Below are 27308 nucleotides of genomic sequence, written 5' to 3' on the forward strand. Positions count from 1 at the left end.
GTTTGAAGTGAACTGATAGAAGTCAGCTTTGGTATGAAGAGATGCTCCTAGACTCCTGATTCTGCAGTAAAGTGGTTCAATTGAGTGCCATCATTTTCATATAGTCTCTGGGAAATGAAGAATGAGGGTCTGGTAGCACAATACTCTGCTAGCCATGCATCCTTTATTTGATTGGAGTGCCATCAACTTGGTGTTGACTCTGAGTAACCACACAGGTAGATTCTCTCCAAGATGACCTTCAACAAAGTCTCAAGTGGTGGATTGGTCTTGGCAGTGACATCTTCCTTCTCCATAGAGCTGCTCGGAGCATCCAGAGTGGGCGGTGCTTCAGACTCCTCTCTCACAGGCTGAGCTTGAATTGAGGAACGCTCCTCCTCCTCCACGTGACTCCACGTAGCATTCCCCAGTTTTGCTCAGCCTCGTGAGAGACAGGCTGTTTTTAGAGCAAGCTCCTTGGCCGATTCAGGATTTCCTTTTATTCACTGCGATAAGGTTTGATTTCTCTTTCTTTTAGCCCCTGCGCAATTGGTGGTAATCCAGGGGAGCGGTTTCTCTCGCCCCTAAGGGGAAAAAAGCAGACGGGCTTGCAGCGCTTTTGCGCTAACCCCCCCATCCTTGATCTAATTTTCTCCCTGCCGCTTTCCACGCTGCCTTCGTTAGCAGCTCAATCTTTTCGCTCCACAATCTTTTTCTCTCCTGCGTGGCCCCTCTCGGCACACTGAGCTCGCCGGAGGAGCATAATTCCGCCCCGAGAGGCCCTGGCACTTTGCTCATCTCGCGGCCACCATTTTGGGCACCGCCTCATGGTCAGGCGCCATTTTGTCTTCTCGCTGTTCCTGCTGCGGTCGATCTAGCTCACAACAGGCCCCATCAGCAGGTCAAGAGCACTGTTTCTTTTAATCAAATTGCTGTAAATACCTGACTTCTGGTCTATTTTATTGTTGGCCCTTCCCATAGCCTCACTTGGGGCGAAGTACAGCAGCACCCCCCCCTCCAGTTTTCGCCTGGAGGACAGCTGCTGGAGGCCTTATCCCTTCTGGCCTCAGGCGTTCATTCGGCTAATTGGATAATCAATCGTTAATCACTAATCATTAATCAGCTTTTCCTCCTAATTCTTGCTATCCACCTGCCAAACTGTTGCCCCTTTCCTTTGGGCCAAGATCCTAAGTTATACCAGTTCAAACTTATATAGTTTTATTATAAAATATATATATATACTTTATTACTAATAACAAGATATATTTCCATATAATTGCTATCTTAGTACATATTAAAATTCCAAAAGGGGTGCGCGGACCAGTTGAAAGGACACCCGGCCTTTGTCGCAGGTCGAACCCTAGGCGAGCCAACCGCCTCTAGTATTCCTGTATACGCTCATTACTTCTTAAAATGGCAGATGACAATTCTTCTAAATGCCCTTCTCTGAAGGCCAAATCGAAATCCCACCATTTGCGCAGGCAAGCTAAGGAAACTTCCAAGGCCTCCCAGAGGGATGCCCTAAGGTGCCATAAGGCGTTGGAGAAGGAATTCGATAGGCGATCCAGGGAGTCACGTTCGGTGCCTCCAGCCCTCCCACCTTCCACTCCTTCCACCTCTACTCAACCCCCCCCTCCTCCAGACCATTCTTCCCTATCCAGGCGCAGCTCTCCCCAGGGTCATCAGGCCCCTGCAACAATGACCAGACGGACACCCGAAGCCACCTTTACTCCTACGGCCGCTGGTCTGTGCCAAGAGGAACCTTCCACAGTCGAGGTTCCAGAAAAAATGAGAGCATGGATGGAACTGGCTATCTGCCAGGGAATTGCGGAGGGTCTCCAACAAATGTCCAGGCTTCTTCCCGAGAGCCCCCGAACATGAGTCTCTGTCCGCCAGATCCCTTCCAAGATCGGATCCTCCTCTCAGTCAGGTACTCTCACAGAGGGACAGCCCTCTTCCAGAAAGGGAGCAGGAGGAGGAGGAAGGGGGCTTTGATCATTTCAGGGAGGAGGAAGAATTTGAATTGGGGTCATCCCACTACAGTGAACCCATATCGGAGGCGGAGCCAATGGAGGGGGAGATGTCCGAGGATGAGGGTCTCACTCCCGACCAACCCGCATTTGTGGGTCTGTTTAAGCCACACCTGTACAAATCCCTTCTTTTCAAGGCAAAAAACATTTCTGGCCTATACACTCAGTCTCCCTCTGCCCCCCCTCCTCATCGGAAGACCCAGAGGGTTCCATTTTTAAGCAGCCCGCTGTGGAGGCTGAAGTCATTCTGGCTCCGCCCATTTTTTCCGACCTGGTAGCAAATCAGCTGGCTTCCACAAGGGCCCCTCCCGCCCCATCCAGCCAGGATAAGAGATTTTTCAACCTCGATTCAGACTTTTCTAGCCTTCTGAATACCCCCGAGGTTGATGAGCCCATTGTTGGCTTAGCATCCTCCTCCACCCCAAGTGATGCTCTGGAGGCTCTAAAACCCGAAGACAAGCGGGCTGAACTGGCCTTGCGCCGGGCTCACCAATCTGACGCTTGGGCCATTAGATCGGCCACGGCCGCTTCCTTTTTAACCAGGTCTTCAATCCGGTGGCTTCGTCAATTAAAACAGCACATCCCCACCTCTAACGTAAGAGCGCACCAGGACATAGCTAAGCTGGTGGCTGCAGTAGAATTCTCGGCCGACGCCACCTACCAATCGGTTAAGTTTTCCATTAGAGCCATAACTTCACACGTCACAGCCCGCTGCCTGCTCTGGTTCAAACACTGGCAGGCGGACATTAAAAACAAAGTCAAATTGGCCACCGCTCCCATTAAGGGAGACAAATTATTCGGCCCAGCTCTAGAACCCCTGCTAGTCGAGGGCCGAAGCAAGAAAAAATTTCTCCCCTCTCTTTTTCGGAGATCAGAGCCAAGAGTCCCTCAGCCCTTTTGGAGAGGATCCTTCCGACCCTTCTACCAGCCTCCCTTCCCGCCCAGATACCCGAGACCCCCCTCTTTTCTACCATCCCAACCCCAGGATTGAGCCGACTCGGGCAACAGGAGTAGAAGGGGCGGCAGCTACAAAAGACCCTTTAGGGGATCAGGGGGAAGACCCTTCCGACGCCCCAGATAGATCCCGTTTCTCGCCCCCCATTGGCGGACGTCTCAGACATTTCGCCGACCAATGGTATTCCTCTACCTCCGATGCCTGGGTTAGAGACACCATCAGGTTCGGTCTCGCCCTTGAGTTCCAGTCCGCCCCCTCCGACTTTTTCATGGTATCCCCCCCTTCGAAGGACCCCACCAAATGCAATTTGATGGATTCTGCTATTCAACAACTCCTCGACATACAGGCCATCCAACCCGTCCCAACCACTCAACGAGGGCGGGGTTTCCCACCTCTTCGTGGTTCCCAAGCATTCCGGTGGATGGAGAGCAATCTTAGACCTAAAACGACTTAATCGTCACTTGGTCCATCGCAAGTTTAAGATGCACACCTTGCAGTCTATTCTCCTGGGTACCAGGCAAGGGGACTGGCTCTCCTCCATTGACCTTTCAGAAGCATACTTACACATCCCAATCCGGCCCTCCCACCACAAATTCCTAAGGTTTTGTTACAACAACCACCACTTCCAATATGTGGCCCTCCCCTTTGGGTTGGCATTGGCCCCAAGGGCCTTTACCAAGGTCCTCGCGGCGCTAGCGGCTCACCTTAGGAACCTTCCCGTACGCCTCCACTGTTACCTGGATGATATCCTCATCCTATCTCCCTCCAGACACCAGGCAGAGAGGGACACCAGGGCTACTCTCTCTGCCCTCCAAGCCCACGGGTTCCTTATAAACTGGCAAAAGAGTCAACTGTCACCATCTACCCGAATTACCCATTTAGGGTCTGTAATCGATTCGGTCAAAGAAAAGGTCTTTCTATCCTCGGAAAGGTTCCTCAGTATCCAGAAATCTGTAAAACAGATCAGTCAACTCTATTAGACTTGTCTAAGTTACTAGGTAAGATGGTCTCATGTATCTCCATTGTTCCCTGGGCCCGTTTACACACCAGATCCCTACAGTGGTTCCTGCTTCCATTTCAAAGATCTGGCAGAAGCAATTCGAAATCCAGGGTCAGGGTACCTCCAAAGGTCCTCACGTCCCTCCTCTGGTGGACCAACCCCGCCATCAACAAAGGTCATTACTTCAAGGAGCCCCAGAGGCTCACCCTCACCACAGACGCCAGCCTATCCGGATGGGGCGCTCATGTCAACTCGCTCACGGCACAGGGCAGATGGTTGAAGACAGAACAAAGATGCAGCATAAATTGGCTGGAACTTCACGCCATCCACCTGGCCCTGCGCAGTTTCCTCCCTCAGGTACGTGGACGTCATGTCCTCATTCTCACGGACAACGTCACAACCAAAGCACACATCAACAGACAAGGGGGCACACAGTCCATTCGGTTGATGAGAGAGGCCGAGCGCCTCTGTTGTTGGGCAGAATCCAATCTCCTCTCGCTCAAAGCAGAGCATATCTCAGGAGTTTCCAACATCCAGGCAGACTGGTTGAGCAGGGCCACGGTGGACCAGTCAGAATGGCGCCTCCACCCGTCACTGTTCAGGGAGGCGTCCAGAATCTTCGGCCAACCGGTAGTGGACCTTTTCGCATCCCCGCTCAACGCACAACTTCCAAGATTCTTCTCGAGGTACCCTTCCCACGGGTCAGAGAGCCACAACGCGCTACGTTGCCCCTGGCCTCCAGGGCTCCTATACGCATTCCCTCCACTAGCCCTAGTTCCCAGAGTGATCCAGAAACTAATCCACGAGAAGGCGGAACTGCTTCTGGTGGCCCCCTACTGGCCCAGGCGCCTGTGGTTTGCGAACCTCCGCAATCCATCAGTAGCGCCCCCCTGGAGGATTCCCCCGGACAGGATCTCCCTCTCCCAGGGGCCCCTTCTGCATCCGGATCCCCAATGGCTCCAGTTAGCCGTCTGGAGGTTGAGCGGAAGCGCCTAAGGAAAGAGAATTTCTCTAGTCAAGTTATTGACACCATTTTATCCGCTAGGCGGCCCTCAACCACCCGGATCTACGATGCCACTTGGAATAGCTTCTGCAAGTGGTGTCATAAATCCCAAGTCAACCCACTCTCCCCCTCTATTGCACAAATTTTGGAATTCCTCCAAGAGGGACTGCATAAAGGACTTTCCCCTAACACCCTGAGGCGACAGGTCGCAGCCCTGACAACTGTTATCTCTTGCGACAATTTTGGCTCCCTTTCCCACCACCCTCGCATTAGGGCATTCCTCAGAGGAGCCACTAACTTATGCCCCCCAACTGTTCACCGGTACCCTACCTGGGACCTCAATAAGGTTTTTACTTCTCTCATTAAGCACCCCTTTGAACCTCTGAGGGAGTCCTCCCTCCAGTTTTTAACATTCAAAGTTGTGTTCCTGGTGGCCATTACATCGGCCCGGCGGATATCAGAAATCGCAGCCCTATCAGTTAGAAAGGACCTCTGCGTTTTTCACGCCGACCGGGTGGTTCTTCGGCCCGACCCTACCTTCCTGCCCAAGGTCAACTCAGCCTTCCACAGGGCACAGGAACTAATTCTCCCAAACTTTTGCCCCAGACCCTCGCGGGACAGGGAAATACTTTGGCACACCCTGGACGTGAGACAGGCCCTGCGCATCTACATCAAGCGCACTCAAACCTTTAGGAGGTCTGAATCCCCATTCCTCTCCTTTAAGCCCAAGACATCGGGTCACAAAGTATCCCCTTCAACCATTGGTCGCTGGATCAGAGCAACTATCTCTAGATCTTACCTGTCACAAGCTCTGCCAGTACCCAGTGGAATAACAGCACATTCCACCAGGAGCGTGGCTACTTCGGCAGCTTGGGCCACCCAGGCTCCAATCACTGATATATGCCGGGCCGCCACCTGGGCTTCCCCGTCTCCCTTCATTAGGCATTACAAGATCGACATATTTGCCTCAGCGGAGGCCTCGTTTGGCAGATGAGTCCTACAGAGGGTCCTCAATGACCCAGAGGGGCTTCCGACCCAGACGGAGTCCCTCCCGTAGGACTGCCAAGCTTTGGTATGTCCCACTCTGGATGCTCCGAGCAGCTCTATGGAGAATGGGCGTTGGTTCTTACCTGACACGCCCCTTCTCGGCGAGCTGCGAGGAGCATCCAGCCCCACCCTAATTTCTCCGTCTGGTGGGGAATCTTGTTTCGGCCAATGATCCATTAGTTGGTTAGGATGAGAACACGGCTTTTTCTTCTCGTCCTCGCAAAACTGGGGAACGCTACGTGGAGTCACGTGGAGGAGGAGGAGCGTTCCTCAATTCAAGCTCAGCCTGTGAGAGAGGAGTCTGAAGCACCTCCCACTCTGGATGCTCCTCGTAGCTCGCCGAGAAGGGGCGTGTCAGGTAAGAACCAACGCCCATTCTGCTTAGAAGATTATTCATCCTTAGGTACAAATAAAAGGCATGCCCAATGATTTTGAGATTTATTTCCGGATATGCTTTTATCTTTATCTGGATGTGCTTATCTTTATCTAAATCACTTTGTTGTTTTTGTTTTTATACAAAGTGGCATATTCCAATCCTGACGTTAGTCAGTAGCATATCGGATACATAACTGGATTATGCTGGTGAAACAGGTGCATACATTAGGTGTATTGTTAACATCTTTGTCCAAGTGTTTCTTAACAGAAGACCAATTAAGTCTGTTTCTTGGCTAATTTTTAATTTATAGCTTAGCTTCTGCTCTACTGAAAATTCATGCGTATTAGTGTTGAAATTGTTATTTGAAAATGAATTATTTTTTTAAAACATTCTGAGCATTCCACTTTGGAGCTATAGATGATTTTTGACCACAGTGAATACAATGTATCTTTGTTAACTGTCAGAGATCCCCCTCCCCCCCCAATTAACAAAAAGATACATAGATGAAGCTTTAAATGCTTCTAAAATTACTCTTTGGTTTTTATAGTGGCTTGTGTATGCACTCATTGCTTTATTCTGAGCAAGAAATAACCCCAAGCATAATTAAGTATCCAGATTCTTCAGTATTGTTACTCCCTGGTTGGTTGTTACACCATAGCAGATAAAGTGTTGGTTACAACAAATAAAGTAGTATTATAAACGAGACAGATAAAATAGTAAGATTACGTATTCCATCAAAGCACTTACTAATCTGGTTGTGGACAATGGGGGGCTGTAGTCCTCCATACATTGAAGATCTGTCAATGATCATTTGGAAAGGGATGAAAGCTTTGCTTAGGCTGGGAAACCCTGTGGTGGATATAAGACAGTGGCCTTGGAGGGGTCCTCTTCCTTAATTTAAGGAGGCAGAAGCTTTCAGCTGAAGATCTGTAAAGATTGCCATGGTATCTGGGAGATAGTGTCTGAAGTTACACATCACATGGCCTTTAAAAGTAAGCACCATTGTAACTGGTAATTTAATGGCTGTCTGCTGTATTTTTGATCAGCTACGCAAAAGATTCTGTTACAGAAGGTTAGCATAGATTACAGTTTAAGTAAAGTTTTCTGAGTCTTCGTAAAAGCAGTTCTAGGCAATGGCAGAATATCATCAGCTGTCTTTCATACCGTAGCCACAGGGGGAAAATACTTCTTTTTAATGAAGAAAGTGATAGAATAGCCACTTTAAAACAAATCATAAGAACACCTATGCATGAGCTGCGCCGTGGTTAGACTGCAGTATTGCAGGCTAATTCTGCCAACTACCAGCAATTCACTTCTCACCGGTTCAAGGTTAACTCAGCTTTCCATCCTTCCAAGGTTGGTAAAATGAGAACCCTAATTGTTGGGGCAATATACTGACTATAAAATGCTTAGAGAGGGCTGTAAAGCACTCTGAAGCAGGTTTATAAGTCTTAGTGCTATTTCTATTTCTAGAATGTGTCTTTTTAAAAAAAAAAAAAATGACACGGAGAATAAATTGTATGTAAAGAGCAATTGGGAAAAACATTTTCTTGCACAATGTTTTTATTTTTTCCCCTTCAGTTTTATTGGCCATTCCATAAAGCCCAGCAGCAGCAATGCATGCCCTCGTTTACAAAGTGTAACTTGCTGTTGTGTCTCTCGGCTTAAGGACAGATAAAGGACTACTCTCTCACTTCAGCTTTATGAATGACTATGCTCTCACTTGCTTGCATTAGCAGTTATAATCCTTTCATGCCAGGGTGATGAACTTCACTTTCTTTCACTAGGAATGAGAGCGGAATGACACTGTTCATTTTTTTTTTCTTTATTTTTTGCTTAAGGAAAAAGAGTTTACAGAAAACTGTAATAATAAAACAGGAGAAGGATTTACGGAAGTAATGGGGGAAATGTATACAGCACTTTCCTTGCCAGCCTAATCCAACTTTCTGGAGCTAATAGAAGGGGAAGAAGGGGAAGTGGCATGGAAAAGGTGAAGTCGCTTCATCAGCAAAAAGGCCCTTGAATTATGTGTAACTGATTGGCGGGAGAGGGGAAATTTTGAGCGTTAGTTATCTACTGTCTAGCTGTGAGAACTAGAAGATGTTTTTTTCTCCTTTTTTGGTCATGATTGCATTTTTATTTTCTGTTGCCAGCTAATTTGCAATGTCAATATAGTCTACTACATCTGTTATACTTTAGGGGAAGATAAGGTACAATTATATCAAGTTCTTTTTTCTTCTTCTTTGACTTATATCTGCTGCACCTTTCAATATATCTTGCTTCTTCTAGGAATAACCATGCTGTTCTTCCAGTTATAAAAATAGATAAAACACAACCATCAGTTTATATAGTAAAACAGCTCTCTTAAACATACCCATTAAGAAAAGAGTCTCAGAATCCATAATTTGAGCAATTATTTTACAGAATGCTTTATGGTTTCTGGAATTTATCTTTGGAAAAACTTATTTATTCTTACAATAATTTTAATTGGAGAAGTGAAACTGAGTGGACAGATTTTGCAACCCTTGTAATAAAGACTGTAAGTCATCTATGTTTTGCAAATACAGGTAGTATTCAACTTACAATCATTCATTTTAGTGACCGTTCAAAATTACAGTGCCATGGGGCTGGTGGCCGTTTTTCACACTTACAACCATTGCAACATCTGCATGGGCATTTGTTCTAAATTTGGATGCATGACTACTGGTATGTATTTATGACATTAAGACAATTTATGACACTGTCTTGGAGCCATGTGATCACCTTTTGCAACCTTCTGACAAGCAAAGTCAATAGGGAAACCAGATCTAGTTAACAACTATGTTCGTAACTTAACACCTGCAGTGATTCACTTAACAGAAAGCTAATAAAATGGGGCACAACTCACTTAAAAATTATGTTGCTTAGTGGACACTTTGGGCTCAGTTGTGATTATTGGTAGAGGAGACGACAATAATTGGAGTAGAATTTCTGTTACTAAGCAGTTACTAATCGCATAGTGTGATGTCACGTGGCTGCATTGCTTATTGATGGTGATCCTGACAGTCCCTGTTGCCATTAAGTGAAAATTGCAGATTGTAAAGCGAGGAACACACATGACTGTGACTTGCAACCTCCTGCAGGTTTCCCACAAGCCAAGTCAATGAGGTAAGGTGGCTGGGAGTTGCAAATCCAGGATAGCTTGCAAGCAGGCTGGAGGACAGATGAATACTATGGAACAAGAGGGGGGGTTGCTGCTGGGGCCCCCAAGTGCATGTAAAGCTAGGGAAGGGGGACGGCATGTAAGGCTGTGGACTACAAGATCTCAGAGATCTCACGCAGGTACTCCTCGACTTACGACCCACAATGGAGCCCACAGATTTCTGTTGCTGAGTGAGATATTTGTTAAGCGAGTTATGCCCCATTTTACGATCTTTCTGGCCACAGTTGTTAAATGAATCACTGCAGTTGTTAACTTAGCAACACAGTAAATCTGCCTTCCCCACTGACATCGCTTGTCCGAAGGTTGCAAAAGGGGATCGCGTGACTCTGGGACACTACACTGCAACCGTCATAAATACAAGTCAGCTGCCAAGCGTCCGAATGTTGCTCATGTGACCAAGGGGGGGAGTTGCTGCAATGGTCATAAGTATGAAAAACCGGTCATAAGTCACTTTTTTCCAGTGCCATTGTAACTTTGAACTAAATGAATTATTGTAAGCTGAGGACCACCTGTATTCCATTGCAGGGCTCCTCTGGAGATAAAAGCAGTGAAGCAATTTGGGACCTTTCCTCTGCTGGCTTTGCCATTGATCTGGCTTGTGAGAAACCAGCAGGGAAAGTGGCAAATAGTGATCACATGACTGTGAGATTCTGCAACTCTTGTAGGTGTGATCCAGTCACCCACCCAGGTGCCTGAATTGTGACTAAGGTGGTGGTACGATGGCTGGAACTTCAAGGACCGGTTAGAAGTACCACTTGTGCAGTGCCCTTGCTCTTTTGAACTGTTGCCAAAGAGGTTATTAACTGAGAACTACCTGTACTGTATTATGTTTTATTGTTTTAGATTGAATTGTTTTGGAATGAACAGATCTCATTATGTTTCCAAAAAAAAAAAAAGCAATGTTTATCAGCTGATAAGTGAAGAAAGTACAATTATCCAAGTAAACATAATCTAGTTTAAGGAGATAGGTATACAACTGCTTAGGTTTTGTTGCGTTTAGAGGAAGAGGTAACTGCCTTGTTTAACAACTGTCGAGTTAGGACACTGATGAAGAAATAAATTTGTGAGCAATCCTTGCAGTTATGACCTTTGCAGACCCATGAAGGAAAGAAAAGCTGAAGTAAAATTGTAAGCACAGTCATGGTTTCATTCAGCAACCACTTTGCTTTACAACTAAGTTGCCGGTCCGCAATTGCTGTTCCTAAACAAAAACTACCTGTATCTTTTTATGCCTTTTAAAGTACTATAGAGAAATTGTGGCTTTAATAAAGGAAGAAGCAGAAGGAAAGATTGGGGCAAGCAAAGAAGGAATAAGTTGGTGTGTAATTTGGGATGGGCAGGAGGTCAGTTATGTGGCTGGTCTGGTGTATATATAGCATTTGTCTGTATCTATCTAAATTAAATGAATCAATATAGACTTAGAAAAAAATTGCAACTGATGCAACTAGTTAAGGAATTATCTTTAAAGATCAGAACTATAGGCCTATTTTAGAGATAAGAGTTACTATGAACCTTGACCATTGATGACTCTCAAATAAGCTGGAATGCTTATCATTTTCTATTGATCCTTTTATCTCTCAAATACAGGCAAGGTCATCTATCTAGCAGAAATTTTGCAGTATGCCAAAATTTTGGCCTTTTGTCAACTGCTTTGCACACAAAGGAAGGTTTCACAAAGCAAATATGTTGTTAAGGGAGGTTTGGCAACTTCAGGAATGAAATTCAAATTAATGAATGAATTCTTGGAATAATTCAGCCATATCTGTTTAATAACAAGGCTGAGTTACCAGGGAGGGGAAGATGAGAGCATGAGCTTCCTTGAGAAACATATAATAGTGAGGGAGAGATTGATAGCTACATTTCTCATATATCTTTTTTGTTGTCTATTAAAATCAATTAATATACATCATCAAGATTTGTCACCAATGAGAACCGTATGGAATAGACACCTTTAAAAAAAAACAACGTTTAAATGTTAGTCTGGACTTTCACATTGCACTAAACCAGATTATGCTTTGCAATGTTGGTTTAATATCTTATGATTGATAATTTAACAAGTTGATTGTGTTATATTGAATAAATCATGGTTAAATACCATAACTTTGTATCTTGCATGATTCTGGTCTTGAACTACCTCCATTTTTCAAATATCGCCTCATGTTAAAAGTTCTTTAATGTAGCTCATTTTCTTTCAGGGATTATGTAAGAAGTGAGCTAGAATCCGGTTATGAAGGGCCAATGTACTTAGAGCCTCTTTCCATGAATCGTTTTGTGACAGCTTTAATCGGTGAGTACATCAAACATCATCACCTTCTATAGAATAGCAAGATTTTGCTTAGCATTGCAATAAATAAAATAGATCTTATGCCACCAATAACATTCTCTGAGTAATCCAGTAACATTTTATGTCAAGTTGCTGCATGCCCTGTGCCTCAATATGATCTTTTACAAACAGTAGAAAACAATATTAATAGCAACAATTTCTATTCTCATACACCAGTCTGGAGTATGAAAATAAGTCTTAATTAGCATTGTGTCACTTCAGCAATAATATACTTCTCTTTTTAATTCTTTCGACTTAAACTGGAAAGGAGGGTAGAAATAAATGATCCTGGTGCCATTATATTTTTTATCAGGAAATAAAGAACTTCTGAGGTGAGTTTTTGTGTATATATCATTGTACAGTCCTCAATTGTACAGTCCTCAATTTACAACCACAATTGAGCCAAACATTTATGTTGTTAAGTGAGTTTTGCCCCATTTGATTACTTTTCTTGCCACATTTGTTAAGTGAATCACTGCAGGTCTTAAATTAGTAAAACCTTTGTTAAGTGAATCTAGCTTCCCCATTGAGTTTGCTGGTCAGATAGGTCGCAAAAGGGGATCACATGACTCCGGGACACTGCGACTGTCATAAATATGAGTCAGTTTCAAGCATCCGAATGTAAACCATGTGACCCTGAGGATGCTGCAAGTGTCATAAGTGTGAAAAATGGTAATAAGTCACTATTTTCAATGCTGTTGTAACTTTGAATGGCCACTAATTGAACTGTTGTAAGTTGAGGACTACCTGTATAATTCAGAATAGCGTTCTGCTGTGTTGGCACCGAGATCCATTTAAAACATATTGGGAAACTATGATTTCCCATTGTGCAAAAAGTAGCTGCAGAAATCTACAGTTGTCCAATTTTTCTTCTTTTGCAACCACATGTAAGAATTCTGCAGAGTGGATAGTTCAGTACATAAGATCAATTCAAGCTTTGACTCGTTTTTGTTTTTTTAAAGAAGCCACAGTTCTTCAATTCAAATTCAACATTTATGAGTTACAGCTTCTTTAAACCTAAACCTCATATATGTGAAAAGACTTTGGGAAGCCTATGATCCAGTTTACATTGCATCAAATGGTGTTTATTCTATTTGATCAAGACACAGCTTTGTAACTGCACTGCAAGCTATCATGAGGGATTCTTTCACAGAGCTCTCAGATTACTTCTTTCTGGGATACCAGATGTCCAGACTGTGGAATCCCAATATCAAAACAACTGTTCTCACAACAGCTGTCCAGTCCTCTTTGATCAACATTGAGGATGGAAGCAGAGCTTCCCAACTATCAACAAAAAACATGAGTCAACCAATTTACAGAATTGAACTTGATACCATATTCAAGCTTGGAGGAGGATGGGCTTTTGGTTTTCATGATGACGTTGCGATTTTGGCTGGCTTTTTTTTTTTTTTAGATTTACAGGAAAAGATTGATAGATTCTTTTGAAGTAAAGAACATTCCAGCCCTGCAGCTCAAATGATTTGTCACCCATAGAAAGATTACAGCTGGTCTGACAGGAAATCAGTTTGCCGTTTAATAATGAAATCTGAACAGCTTATTTACTGAAACTGTGATGTGTGACCTAGTCTTGGTTTTTCATTCATTTTGTGTTGATGAATGGATAATGGCTTTGGAAGAAGTTTGCTCTATGGACAACTTTTCTGTCTCCCCTTTTGGGCTAATTTTCTGCCATTCATTATAAGCATGATTTATTTGTTCAAAGAGAGGAAGAAACATAAGTTTATTGCAACTTTAAAATATTAATGACTCTTCTGTCTTTCATATATCCTGCCAGTCCATATTTTACAGTTGTTAATTCTTTTGGGAGTATTCCCATATTTAATTTTGATGAAAACATGTACATGGTTTTTTTTAAGTGTGATTATTCTTTTAGTCCCTCTGCTAGTTTAGGAACTAATTCCCAGGGTATATTCTATAGATAACCAAACAGAGCCCCTCTGTTTGGAAGAAACACTATAGAAAAAGAAAGAGATGGGGAAGTCAAGAGGAAAGTAGGAACCAGATCACAGCACAATATGATGTGCAACTTCCCCTCCCAATTTAAGAACAGTGGGAACCGTAGCTGTGTGGATATTATGGAAGATTTGTTAAAGATCCTGATCCTGCTACAAAAGTCCATTTAGGGCAGGAGTGTAAAACTCGCATCATCACCGCATCATCACATGACATATCACGACTTTCCCCCCTCCTTCACTAAACTGGGCATGTGCATGGCCAGCGGGTGAGGCATCCAACCTGCAGGCCGCAAGTTTGACAGTCCTGATTTAGGGAATACAGCGTTACATTTGTTGTAAAACATCAGTAATACTCAGAAGATGCAATCTATAGTTATTACATTTAGTTATTACATTTTTATTACATTTCTTGGGATCCCCAAGAAATTTTGTACGTAAAGTAATAAATTTTGAAAAGGAAATAGGAGAAATCCCAAAATGATGGAATCTATCAGGCTTCTAATAGGAGACCAGAAGGGAAGAAGTTACAACACAAAAGTATATGCTTAATGTCCAGGCACAATCACACTGTTCATTCCCATCCTGATTTGTTAAGCTATATTCATTCTTTAAACCCCATTGATTTTTAACCATTTTAGCACTATGAGCTTGAGCATACCTCATGATTGCTAAATTAATCATAACTTGTATAATTAAGATGGGAGAAGAACAGAGAATTTAAAAATGCATTTTAATTATTACTTATCTCACAGCAAAATGGGGGTTGGGCACTTGGAAGTTATTCAAAATCCAGAGAGATACATTGAATAAGATTAGTAAACTAACTGAGAGACTTGTCAGCATGGAGGTAGCCAATATAGAAGCTGATGTCTAACTCAGCAACCAATATAATATTTTAATAAGATGACAGATGTTTATGCAGCTACTTTTAATGAGCTTTTAATTTCCAACTGTTTGAATATTTAATGGGATTGTACAGGGTTCAGAAATATTTTGAAATAAGTACTTTGGGCGTGACTTACGCATGAGTATAGTATTCTCTGTTTTCTATATAGTATTCTCTGTTTTCTACTAAAGCAGCCCTCTTTTTCAGACTCAGATACAGTTCTTTAAGCATAGTTGGCTTTAGCGATTCAATGCCTCAAAGGAACTGCAGCTTTGTTCGTGCTTAATAGAAAGATACTGTGCTCATAATAGAGTTATTTCTCTAAATCATTTCCAAAACAATTGCAGCCACATTATAGAAACATGTTTGCTGAAACTTTGTGGTTCTCGCTATTGTACCAGTTTATAATTCTGGAATAGTACTCAAAGTGCTACATGTTCTTTCTCCATTTATAAAAACAAACACTTCATAGCAAAGATACACAAATTATGTATCTGCATACAGTTTGTCTCAGAATACTGAAAGCTTTGCTCAAGCTTGAACAAGATAGTCACTGTGATATAGTGGTTAAGGTTACAGCTAGTCCTAGTTATGATTGGATTTCGGGGAAAACCCAAATTCAAATCAATTATAAGTATGCCTGAAAGAGAATTTATGGGGCAGATAAGGCAAGGCTTCAGTGTCTTAACCCCTTAGCTTATCCTGTCATGATCTCTCTAGTGAGCCACTCACCTACTTGATCTTCCCAGATCTTTCCCCAACTGTTGCCAGTCTCACTGATCTTCTTGGTCTTTTCCTCCTCTGCATTTCTCTTTGGAACAACTTCATTTTGGTCTTTATCTAGAACAAAGCAGTGTCATTTCATTCCATATTCAGACCGTGCTTCAGTTCAGACATGAACCATCTAAGCCATCTACAACATGATACATAAACCAGTTTGTACATCCCTAAAGTTTACCCTCGGCCTGGAAACACACCTACCACTCACTAAAAGTGACTTTTAGCATATACACTCTGCCCCAAATTACCTGAAAAGGAAATTGCTGAGATACATTGGAGGAATACATTGCCTTGGGCTGCTGGAAGGAAAGCAGAATGTAAATTTAACAGCATTATAAAAGAATTGTATAAAGAAAATCATTACTAAATATAGTGTAAGACAAAAACTGAAGTAATGGAAGTGATAACATTATTATAAGACTTGTTCGTTGATGAAAGTACCAAATACTGGCTTGATTCTCATGTTTGGCTTTTGTATTACCGTATTCTACACAATTCAAAGCGGTGAATATATCTCTTTCCTCCTATTCTCATCATAACAACAACTCTGTAAGATGGGTTGAGATGAGAGAGAGTAATTGGTCCAAGATCATCCAGATGGCTTTTTTGGCTAAGATGGGACTTGAACTCATGCTCTCCCAGTTTCTAGCCTGATGTCTTAACCACCTTACAGGGTCAACTTTGCATTAGATATCAGAAACAAGCACTTACATTCTCATCAGGGAAGTGTATTATCAATATTCAAAATGGATTTTGTTTAAATTCAAGATTATACATGGAAATTGTGGTTGCAAGTAACCTGATTTTCACACTGGTAAAGGCAGAATTGTCTTTGTTTTAATAAAACTACATTTACTGAGCCAATATAGTTAAGTTTGAACCTGCTCTAAGAAGGGTGTGAGTCTGTTATTTAGCCTCACTGCATTTTTTGCGAGCATGTAATTTGCTATTCTTAAACACTGGAAAGATGAAGTCAAACAGAATCATCAGTTTAAAAGTTTCTTTGAAGGTCAAAACTTAATGAAGAGCTAATATGTAGCCAATGACTAGCAAGGAAATGTAAAGATTTAAAAAACAATGGTTGTTTTATACTGTATTACGCCATTTGTACCTCAAGTGTGCTTTTTATTACTCCTAAGTATCATATCTTTTAGAGCAAGAGTTACTAGTGCAGTATAAGGGTCCTTAGCAATTATGGGTTGTAGTATGAAATTTATCAAGAATGCAATGTACTTGGAAGTTATTGAAAATGTTATTTGAAGTACTCTGCCTAAATACATAAGTAGTAGATACATTGTTCCAGTCTGGTCTTTTTCATCTCAATTTATAACATTGTTGTAATATTGGTGATTATGAGCTGATTTAGTTTATATAAATTACCCTTTAAGGGAAGTTTTCCACAAGTTGTTACAAATGATGAGCCAAGCCAAGTATATGAGGAACTGATTGTCTTCAAATTTTCAGACCACTTTACTTCAAAAGGAATCGAGCTTAAATATTACTATTTTAAAAAAAAACAGAGGTGCATATAGGATGATGTGTTATTGTCAAGAGTTGTTTTTTAATTTAGTTCATTTTTTTAAATATTTATATGCATATTTTGAAAAACTGAAAGTGAATATTCATAAACTCCCCGTTTCTGCAAGTTTCTGAGATTGGGCTATTGAAATTGGGCAGTAAAGAGCCAACTAAGAGCTGCATGTTTTCCCATAAAATAAAAACATATGTGATTTTTAAAAATGTATATGAGATCTTTATTCCAGTGGCATAAAAAGAAGTCTCCTTTGAGTCACGCTTGATTCCTGGTGATTTCACAGAAGCGCCAAGTAATTTTCACAGCAAGAGTAAGAAGACAGTTTGCCATTGCCTTCTTCAAGGATATAGAGATGATATTCCTCTTTTTAAAAAAGTAAATGGCCAAACCCATAATTACTCATGCAAGTCACTTGTCATTGCTAAAGGAGAGGGACAGTCAGAATAAAGATGTGATACTAATTGGTTGGGAGTGTCAGAGATAGAGAGGAAAAAAGAGTTATAAGGAGAAACTTTTTTTCTGCCTTTTTTTTTTTTTTTTTGATAAAGTGAAAGGATTTAACTGTTTGGTGTTCTTAATCCTTTGCAGGTCAGCTGGTGGTCTGCACTCTTTGTTCTTGTGTCATGAAAACCAAGCAGATCTGGCTCTTCTCTGCTCACATGCTCCCTCTGCTGGCCCGGCTTTGCTTGGTTCCCCTGGAAACTATTGTCATCATCAACAAATTTGCAATGGTGTTCACTGGCTTGGAAGTCCTCTATTTCCTGGCGTCGAATCTTTTGGTGCCATACAATTTAGCCAAGTCTGCCTATAGAGAACTTGTTCAGGTAAGAGCTATTTTGTAAACAGTACTGATGATACATATTTTTGGGGGTGGGGGGACCCTGACCAGTGTAAATTATTCATTTGTGTTTATACAAGATAAATATAGGTTGTCCTCGGTTTATGACCAAAATTGGGACGGGAATTTTTGTTGCTAAGCAAGGTGGTTGTGTGAAGTAAATCACATCCAATTTTACCTTTGTTGTGACTCATGATTGTTGTTAAGTGAATCACTGCCATTGTTAGGTAAGTCATATGGTCGTTAAGCAAATCCAGCTCTTCTTCCCCCCTCCCCCAAATTTGACTTTATCAGAAGCCAGCTGGGAAGATTGCAAATGGTGATCACATGACACCAAATCAATGCAGTGGTCATAAATACATGCTGATTGCCAGGCACCCCAAAGTTTGATCTCATGATTGTGGGGATGCTGCTACAGTCATAAGTAGAAGACCAGTTGTAAGTCATTTTCGTCAGTGCCATTGCAACTTCAGATGGTTACTAAATAGCAATAGCACTTAGACTTATATACCGATTTATAGTGCTTTACAGCCCTCTCTCTATTCATTCTAAATGAATGGTTGTAAGTTGAGGATTATCTGTATTTTATATGACATTTTAGGAAATGAGTGAAAACAAAACCTGGTAATATTATTCAATGGGTAGCTGGGAATTTTAAGGAAAAATATATATTAGAAAATACTGTTTTGTCCATACTAGTGTAAGAGATTTTAAAGCAGGAATTTTTACTTCCTGCTGTCAATTAGATACATTTTGAATATTAGTTGATAAACCTCTTGATTTCTCATTAGACTTTCAACACTGGTTTATAGCTGAATGTATGAAAACAATATTGATGCAGAAGAATGGCAATGTTTTGGAATAAAATATTTTTTTGTGTTTTGATTTTGTTTTTTTTTTAAGTGATGAAAAATGAGTGTGAGACAGGTTTAAAAGGGCTAATAATCATTTGGAAAGCTACATCCTGTATCAAGCTCTTTATTAAGCCTTATTTATTGGTGTAATTTTTTTTATTAAATAGTGAGTAAAGTACCATGGATTTTAGGTTGGACTGTTCTAATGTAATATCAGTGCCTGCAACTTTTTAAAATATTGTTTATCCCATCTTTATTATATTTTTATAAATAACAATGGCAAACATATGTAATACTCCTTCCTCTTTCTACTTTCCCTACAAAACTCAATGAGTTAAGAGAGCGACTGGTTCACACTCATCCACTCAGCATTAATGTTTAAGTTGGGACTAGAACTTAGTTTCCTGGTTTCTAGCTTTGTTCCCTAACCACTAGACCAAACTTTTTTTTTCCCCTGCTGACTTTTATCTTTTAAAATTTCACCTACAAACAGTGCATTTTGACATCATTCCAGGATGCTAAATCAGGATAGTCTTTCTCTTTTCTAAACATTGTGTGTTTGTAATAAATCCTTTGGATTAAAAAATACTATGACTTCTTAAGTTGTGAAGTTAATGAACCACTGAAATTGCTAATTGTGTTGTTGCAATCTCAAATGCAGCTGAAGAATTGAAGGCATATAAATAACCATCAGCTTGTTAATTAACAAGATGGTCTGCTCTCTTTTAAAACAGCAATCTTGTAACTCCATTTTCTTTCTGTGCCATTTAGGGAGAATTCAGTGGGTAAAAGTTATCAAAGCTATTTCAGCTAGTTAGTTTATTCCATGAAGAAGAGCCCATCCCAGCCAAATGCCCCTAGAACCTTTGCAACTAAAATTCCTATCATCTCTAGGAAAGAAAAAGACTGACCTAAAGGATGATAAATATCAATTAATGTGATGTTAAACATGTAACTAGTGCTACATTGGGAACTAGTCCCAAATAATTTGCTGAATGGAGATGTGGACCTGGGTCTACAGTTCAACACATTTTAACCAAAACAATTAGTTTGTGTCGCTTGAAGCTAAGGAAACTGCATAAAAGAAAAATTGTAAGATGAGTTCTTGGTTTGCCTGTGTATCCATTTTCTCTCTCTGCTGACGTAAAAGTTGGAATTAAAAGACCCTTACAGATCTGTTAAGTACAAACTGAACGACCATAGCTAGATCTGCTATTGGCACCATGAGGATGTAAATTACCTGAATCCTCACCAAAACCACCATGCTGTATAAGGATTAGATACCACTTAATTGGAGCATTGATGCATACTTTTCATGCTGTGGGCAACCTTTTCCTACTTCTGTGCATGCAGACTGGGCTGCCCACAGGACAGAATCCTTAATAAGCTGCCGCTCCACTGGAATTCTTCCAAATAGCCTAAGAGAAGAAACAACATCCAAGGGTTTTCTGTGTACAGATTTCTTGTCTTCCTTTTCTGTGTATGTCATAACCTCCTTAGAGTTTGTTCCTTAAATTTCATCCTTTGATTTAAAAGCTACCTGATTATGTCCTCATTGTCACATGTACAAACAGTTAGGTACGAAGACAACTTATGTCAGCATTTTACAAAACAGTTATTGCATCTGAAGAATTGGATCTATTTCATTTTTTTCGCCTTTTCTATGAAGTTCTGAAGGTAGAGAATGCGGCATATTTCTTTCATCCCGTCCCCAAAAATAACTGATTTCCAGAACCCCCCAAAAGGAGAGCATTTCCTAGGGAGGGAACTTTGCAGCTATTGAGAAATGCAAACCGTGTTATAGTTGAGGATCAGTGCCCATACTATCATTTTACCAACTTTCTTTGTAAATTACTCAGAATATTTAAGCTATTTAGAAGATACTATGTCCTGCAGTTTTTGTAGGAAAGATGCTAATAAAAAATAAACAGTGTTTGAGAATAACAGTGTACAGTGCCGAACAGAACAAAGGAAGAGTATTATATAAAGTAACATAATTGCCACAGAGTTAATTGCCCCCAATTGCATTTCAAGCAATTGGTATGCAATGTAATATAATTATAGCTCAGTGATTTTGTGTTAAGATTCTAATCTTGCGTAATCACTAGTTAGGAATAGCAACTTTTGTTAATAGCACATTGTAATCACAATCTTATTTCTCCTAAAAAAAGAAACTGCATGCTTTCTGATGCTTTAAAAAAAAAAACCTAAAACTTCTTACTGAAATTGAAGGTTTTTATTACACAAAGCCAGTCTGACAATTGACTCATCTTACACAAAAGTTGGTTCAGCTTACATTAATACTGAACTTGAAAGGGCCATCAGTAGATGAAAATGTGCAGCAGAGTCAATTTCATTTTGCAGGTACCTTTCCAGAGCATTTCAGTTCTAAAACCTCAATTCTTGGAGGGAAAAGTAAAGGTAGAACTAGTTGCAAAGCTCAGTCCATTGCATTCCTTGCAGTTCTCTTTGATAAGCTTCCCTGGATTTCTTAACCTGTCCCTTTGTCATGAAATCTTGGGAAAAGATGCTACAAATGTCTTCCGCGCTATTTAAAAGAAACAGCCAGGCAGGATTAGCCCCAGAACATTGGTAGAATTCTGTGAATTTTAGAAAGAAAACTTTCCATTTTTAAAGCAGCAAGGCAGAATGAAGAGTTAACATTGCTCAAAACCCAGCTGAATGAGACATTATCTAAACTCTTAACTCAGAGGTCTCCAAACTTGGCAAGTTTAAGAACTGTGGACTTCAACTCCCAGAATTCTGGGAGTTGAAGTCCACAGGTCTTAAACCTGCCAAGTTTGGAGACCTCTGTCTAAACTGATCAGAGTGAAAGATACCAATTAGCTGCTGATTTGCCAAAGACCCAGGAATCACATTTACTAAACAAATAATTCCTTCAACACTGTCCAACTGTTTACAAAATCTGAACTACTATTACTATTAACTTTCTCATCACTCCTTATTATCCATCCCCTCCCACTTGTGACTGTATGACTGTAACTTTGTCACTTGTGTCCTTACGATCTATATTGACTGTTTCCTAGTATGATTTGATTGCTTATTGTACCCTATGACTATCATTAAGTGTTGTACCTAATGATTCTTGACTCTTGACAAATGTATCTTTTCTTTTATGTATACTGAGAGAATTTGCACCAAGACAAATTCCTTATGTGTCCAATCACACTTGGCCAATAAAGAATTCTATTCTATCCTGTTCTATTCTGTTCAGAAGTTCTATTCTATTCTATTCTATTCTATTCTATTCTATTCTATTCTATTCTATTCTATTCTATTCTATTCTATTCTATTCTAGGCGATCCTAGAAAGGGAAATAGGAAAAACTAGTACGGGCCCCGAAGTGATACAGAATGGTGATGTTTGCTCACAGACTGCGGGTCCAGATAATGTGAATCTAATTCAAGATATTGTCCATCTTAAGCAGCTTCTTGCATCAGTTGGCCAAATGCTCACAAAGGAAAAAGAACAGTATCAGCTTTTAGACTACCGATTTAAAGAAGAAGATGAAGAAGACAACTCTGTAGACACCTCCAGAGTTTAGTTTTTTTATATAAGTTTTTTTATTTTATTTTAAATACAAACAATTCATCTTCCATTTAACGGTGTGTTGCCTGGGTGCAATAACAATTAAAATTCACAGCCATATTCATTATTTTAGTATTACTTTTCTATTCTCATCTTATTCATATACATAATATATCTATCACTATAACACTATAGTTTTATAATAAATACATTCAAATAAAGCAGTTTGGATATTTAAAAAAAAAAAAAACCCTTTCCCCAATATGTAATCAAATAGCGATAGCAACCGAATGCTTTTTAGTCGTTGAATGTTAGCTGTTCAGTGCTAGAGCCACAATGCCACAATGCCAGAGGCTTTTCTAGGAGCCAAGCAGACTGGTATGCTCAGCACTGCTGTAATTAAACTGGAAGTCACACAGATTTTAGGGGAAATCATCTCCTCCCCAGCTCAATTAGTCATTGGGATCACACTTCATTTCCCCCTTGTTTGCTTTTCCATTCCCACATTAATCCTCTGCAGCAATTCTTCCTTTGAGAAAAATCAATCCCCAGCGTGTCTGCCTGGACATGCTGCCCTTTAGGAAAGCTTCGTTTTCATTTCATTCATTCCATTTGCTGTCTGAAATGCAGAAAGGAAAAGGAAAAAAAGGAAAAAAAATGTTATTCTTTAAAAGGCAACAAAAGTGGGGGGGGGGGGGGAGAAACGTGACCACAGGCAGAATGTTTCTCTCTCTGGATCAGAATTTGGCTTCTGATCTTAGAGGCAGGAAAGGAAAATTTGGCTACTGACAGAGACGTGAGATGGTATTGGTCTGCCAGCGGTAGTTAAATACCCCCCCCCCAAAAAAAACCCTATATTCTGGGAAATCTACAAAAAGAGGTGCAATGTTCCCGACTCTTTAATATCTCTGTAGAAGAGGCAGTATAATAAAAAGTATGTCTCTGCTGCAGCTAGGTGAGAGTTGGGGCTTTATTTAGGGCTGTGAGGTGCCAAGTCATCACATGGGTCTTAATAATAAACAGAATTGTCATGCACACATCAGTGTCTGCACCATGAACTGTTAATTAAAGAGCAATAGCAGCAATATAACATAAAGGAGTGGGAGGATGTAGTGATTCATATTTATGTCACCCGCTTCTTTTAAACTTGAGTTATATGATTTGTCAGCAGAAATGTAGCAAAAAATAGTCAGTGTTAGTGTGTGAGCGTGCTTTGGCTTGTAAGACAGCATTCGTTTTTATTTATTTTTATCCTGCCTATAAATAATCCAAAGTAGTGAATATATCCAGTGCACCTTCCTCTTCCTATTTTTCCCCACAACAACAACCCTGTGAGGTGGATCGGGTTGAGAGAGTCTGAGTGGCCCAAAGTCCTCCAGACGGCTTTCATGCCTAAAGTGGGATTAGAATTTATAGTCTCCTGATCTCTAACTTGGTGCCTTAATCACCAGACCAAACTGACTCTCACTATGCATCTAATGAGATGAAACTGATTTTCTGATACCATTTCAGTTGTGATTTAGTCTACGTGGTACTAAGATTCCTTTGATCTCCTTGGTAGATAACCATCACCAGAAATTGGTAGGCTGTCCAACCTTACTGATTCACTTGGATTTCTTGCCAGCTTGTGATACCGGATCCTTCTAGGTAATCTAATAAGTTAGACCTTAGATGTACTGCTGTGGTCCTTCATCTCAGTACATGTCAACAAAATAGAGCTGGGAGTTATTGAAGGTTATTGACCTATGATGTCCCATAGAAGTTGGTCTTGTCTTTTATGGTGCTGAAAATGGTGATGGGTCATTCAGAGGGGAATGCCTGAGCTATACTAATGACAACAAGCTCTTCAATTTCCTGTCTTCTAACTGCAGTGAAGTGAAATGTTTCCTAATCTCCTAAAATATTTTCAACAGCTAAAAGAATCCAGAATTATCTGGTAATTTTGACTACTTACTTTGGCTATATAAATTTGATAAATAAATAAAATTTTAGTTGGTATGAAACTCAACAGTAGCCAAGTTGCTGACTGGTGCAAGGTACATTAATCGTGTGATGCTGCCACTGAAAGATTTGCAGTGCTACTAGTTGTCAACTGGACAAAATTTAGGGTGGTTGTGTTCCAGGGCAATGATGAATGGACCTACTTCTCCCACTGTCAGGAGCTTGACTATCAAATGTAGTACATAATAACAGAGTTGGAAGGGATCTTGGAGGTTTTCTAGTCCAATCCCCTGTTCAAGCTGGAACCCGTATCCCATTTCAAACAAATCATTGTCCAATCTCTTTTTAAAAACTTCCAGTGATGGAGTACCCACAACTTGTGGAGACAAGTCGTTCCACTGATTAATTATTGTAACTGCCAGGCAATTTCTCCTTAGTTCTAGGTTGGTTCCCTCCTTGATTAATTTCTCCTTCATGGCTGCCAAGCTACAGAATGCACTCCCTAAGCCATTTGCTTTCAATTCTTGGGAGTGTTTAGGGGAATGTCTCTTTTGCCAAGCATCTAGTTATTAATTATTTTAATGACTGGGTTATTTTCTGATTTTAACTGTTAATTTTGTTTTGATGTATACTTTATAATAGTAAACTGTCTTGATTGCTGGAATAAACAGAAAGGCAGGCATAAATTCAATGAATAAATATAAATTCCAACCTAATGCCTTATAGATGTGTTACATACTATTTATCTAACTATCTATATCTATATCTATATCTCTATCTATCTATCTATCTATCTATCTATCTATCCATCTCTATCTACACACACATCACACACATGTATGTATGTATGTAACATTCAGATAACACTCAATAACACTTGTACTGTACACAACTCATGATCTAAAGCCAGATGGCAAATGCTTGTAGATGTGGGCCAATGTGCATGGAAAATAGTGGGTAGGGAAAGCTATCCCATTGCAAACGCTCATTCATTTGAGGTAAACATTCATGAGGTATTTATTTGGATTGATGTTTCAGAATTGAATAAGAAACTCATATCTTCTCTTCCAGATAGTAGAAGTTTATGGCTTGCTGGCCCTGGGGATGACTCTGTGGAACCAGCTGGTTGTCCCTGTTCTCTTCATGGTCTTCTGGCTTCTACTGTTTGCTCTTCAGATCTACTCCTATTTCAGCACTCGGGATCAGCCAGCCTCTAGGGAGAGGCTTCTCTTTCTGTTCCTAACAAGGTAATTAGCAATTGTCAACTCTTGGCCTTAGTTAATCTATTTGAAAAGGGCTGAAAGCTCTGTTCTACAAATGAGATGAAGCAGATAACCACATTCATCTCACAAGCATCTCTCTCTCTCCTCTCTCTCTCTCTCTCTCTCTCTCTCCCTCTCCCCCTCACTCCCTCCCTCCCTCCTTGCATTGTTTCTAGATCAAAGAATTGTGAAGGTCTTTTGTAATATTTATTCCCTCATAAAATAAAATGTTTATCTTAGAGAACAGTGTTGGGAGAAGTGGGTTTTTTTTTAGTAGTCAAAATGACCAGAAATGGGTGGCTTTGGTATTTTTTTTAAGCTAGAAACTGCTCAGTTTAGGTGTAATCTTTCCCCATGGAAGAGTTTATTTGGCACTCTAATTTATTTGATCTCAGCATTACGGACCCTTAGGATCATACATTATACAATTTTGTGTGTTCTGAGCTATTTAGAAAAAATGTATTAGATAAAACAATCTTCACGATTAGAGGATTTGAAAAATTGCTCTTTTTAAAGACTGTCCTCAAAACTCTTGGTGTAATTGAATAAAGTGTTAGTGAACAACATAGCATGAAATGAAATGAAATGCTGGAAAAGAAATAGGGATGATTCAGATGAATTTCCTCCACTGAAGATACTCAGTTTGCTTTTATATAATAAGCCAGATGAAATTGTTTGAATACTAGAAATAAGTGGAATTTATTCTGATGATGATTCTGATTATTTGAAGGGGGAGTCACCCATAAAAAAGACATTTAGACTTTATGTGACAATCTGGTTTCTTCCATTATAGTTGTATTTAGTTTATAGAAGGTGATCCTTGGCTCCACAAAATCCTGTCATTGTATAGAGAAAATATCTATCGAATAGTTCTAGGAACTATATCCATTATATAGTTTGCCTAACAGCTATTATCTACTTGTTTCAAATGCTTGGATAAACGGGAAATGATGCTACAAATTCCATCTGTTTAATTTTGCATCTTTAGAAATAATTCTGAATTGAAGTATCGTTGAACAAAAACTGAATGCATTTTGGAGTTACCAATGATCTTGCATTAAACTTCTCTTCCGCACATGGTCTTCTCTTTGAATACATTTTATCCAACAGCATGTAGTACACCTGGTTGTCCTTTATATTAAGAACTCTATGGATTCTAATGTTGATGTATGCTCTTTTCCCTAGTATTGCAGAATGCTGTAGCACTCCTTACTCCTTACTGGGATTGGTGTTCACTGTCTCTTTTGTGGCACTTGGCGTTCTAACACTTTGCAAGTTTTACCTGCAAGGCTACCGGGCATTCATGAATGATCCAGCTATGAATCGGTAAGCACCCAAGTAACAGTGCCTCTAACCCTTTAAAGGCCTATCCCATGTTTATTATTCCAAAGCAAATTAAATATATTGCACAGTGTAAACTCTTTAAAACAAACACCCCCAAATACCTTCAGATACTATTTTTAGATACAATATATATTTTCTAAGAAGCTTACTGTTTATTAATAGAAGTACAACTCTCCTTTTGTCCCACCCGTATACTTATACTGCTGGATTGGGGAAAATTTCTTTAACTCGTTTGGAATCTCTGGACTCAAGATAGGCTAGAAGGATCACTGAATCCTCTTCTTATGACCCTACTTTCTAAAGTACAGCATCTTTGCTACCTCAGGTGGAATTCTCATTTGCTTGCCACCTTGATGTATAGCTTTCTTTTCATTGTTCCTCCAGTTTCTTAGCTCCACAATGTATATTAAAAGATGCTAGTAGCATTGCAAT

At 40.4% G+C, this 27308-nt stretch overlaps 1 protein-coding gene across 1 annotated transcript in view; it reads left to right on the forward strand.

The window, feature by feature from the left end:
- Window positions 1–27308, forward strand: part of RNF145 (ring finger protein 145) — an 81678-nt gene that overhangs the window by 43770 nt on the left and 10600 nt on the right. The window contains exons 4-7 of the mRNA XM_026682139.2: window positions 11785–11876; window positions 17677–17912; window positions 25342–25517; window positions 26718–26858. Coding sequence (XP_026537924.1) covers window positions 11785–11876; window positions 17677–17912; window positions 25342–25517; window positions 26718–26858 — 645 coding nt within the window. The remainder of the gene's footprint in view (window positions 1–11784; window positions 11877–17676; window positions 17913–25341; window positions 25518–26717; window positions 26859–27308) is intronic.

The sequence above is a fragment of the Notechis scutatus genome, chromosome 2 (genome assembly GCF_049901735.1).
Source record: "Notechis scutatus isolate UNSWTSFEM ecotype Mainland chromosome 2, rNotScu1.2, whole genome shotgun sequence".
NCBI lineage: Eukaryota > Metazoa > Chordata > Lepidosauria > Squamata > Elapidae > Notechis > Notechis scutatus.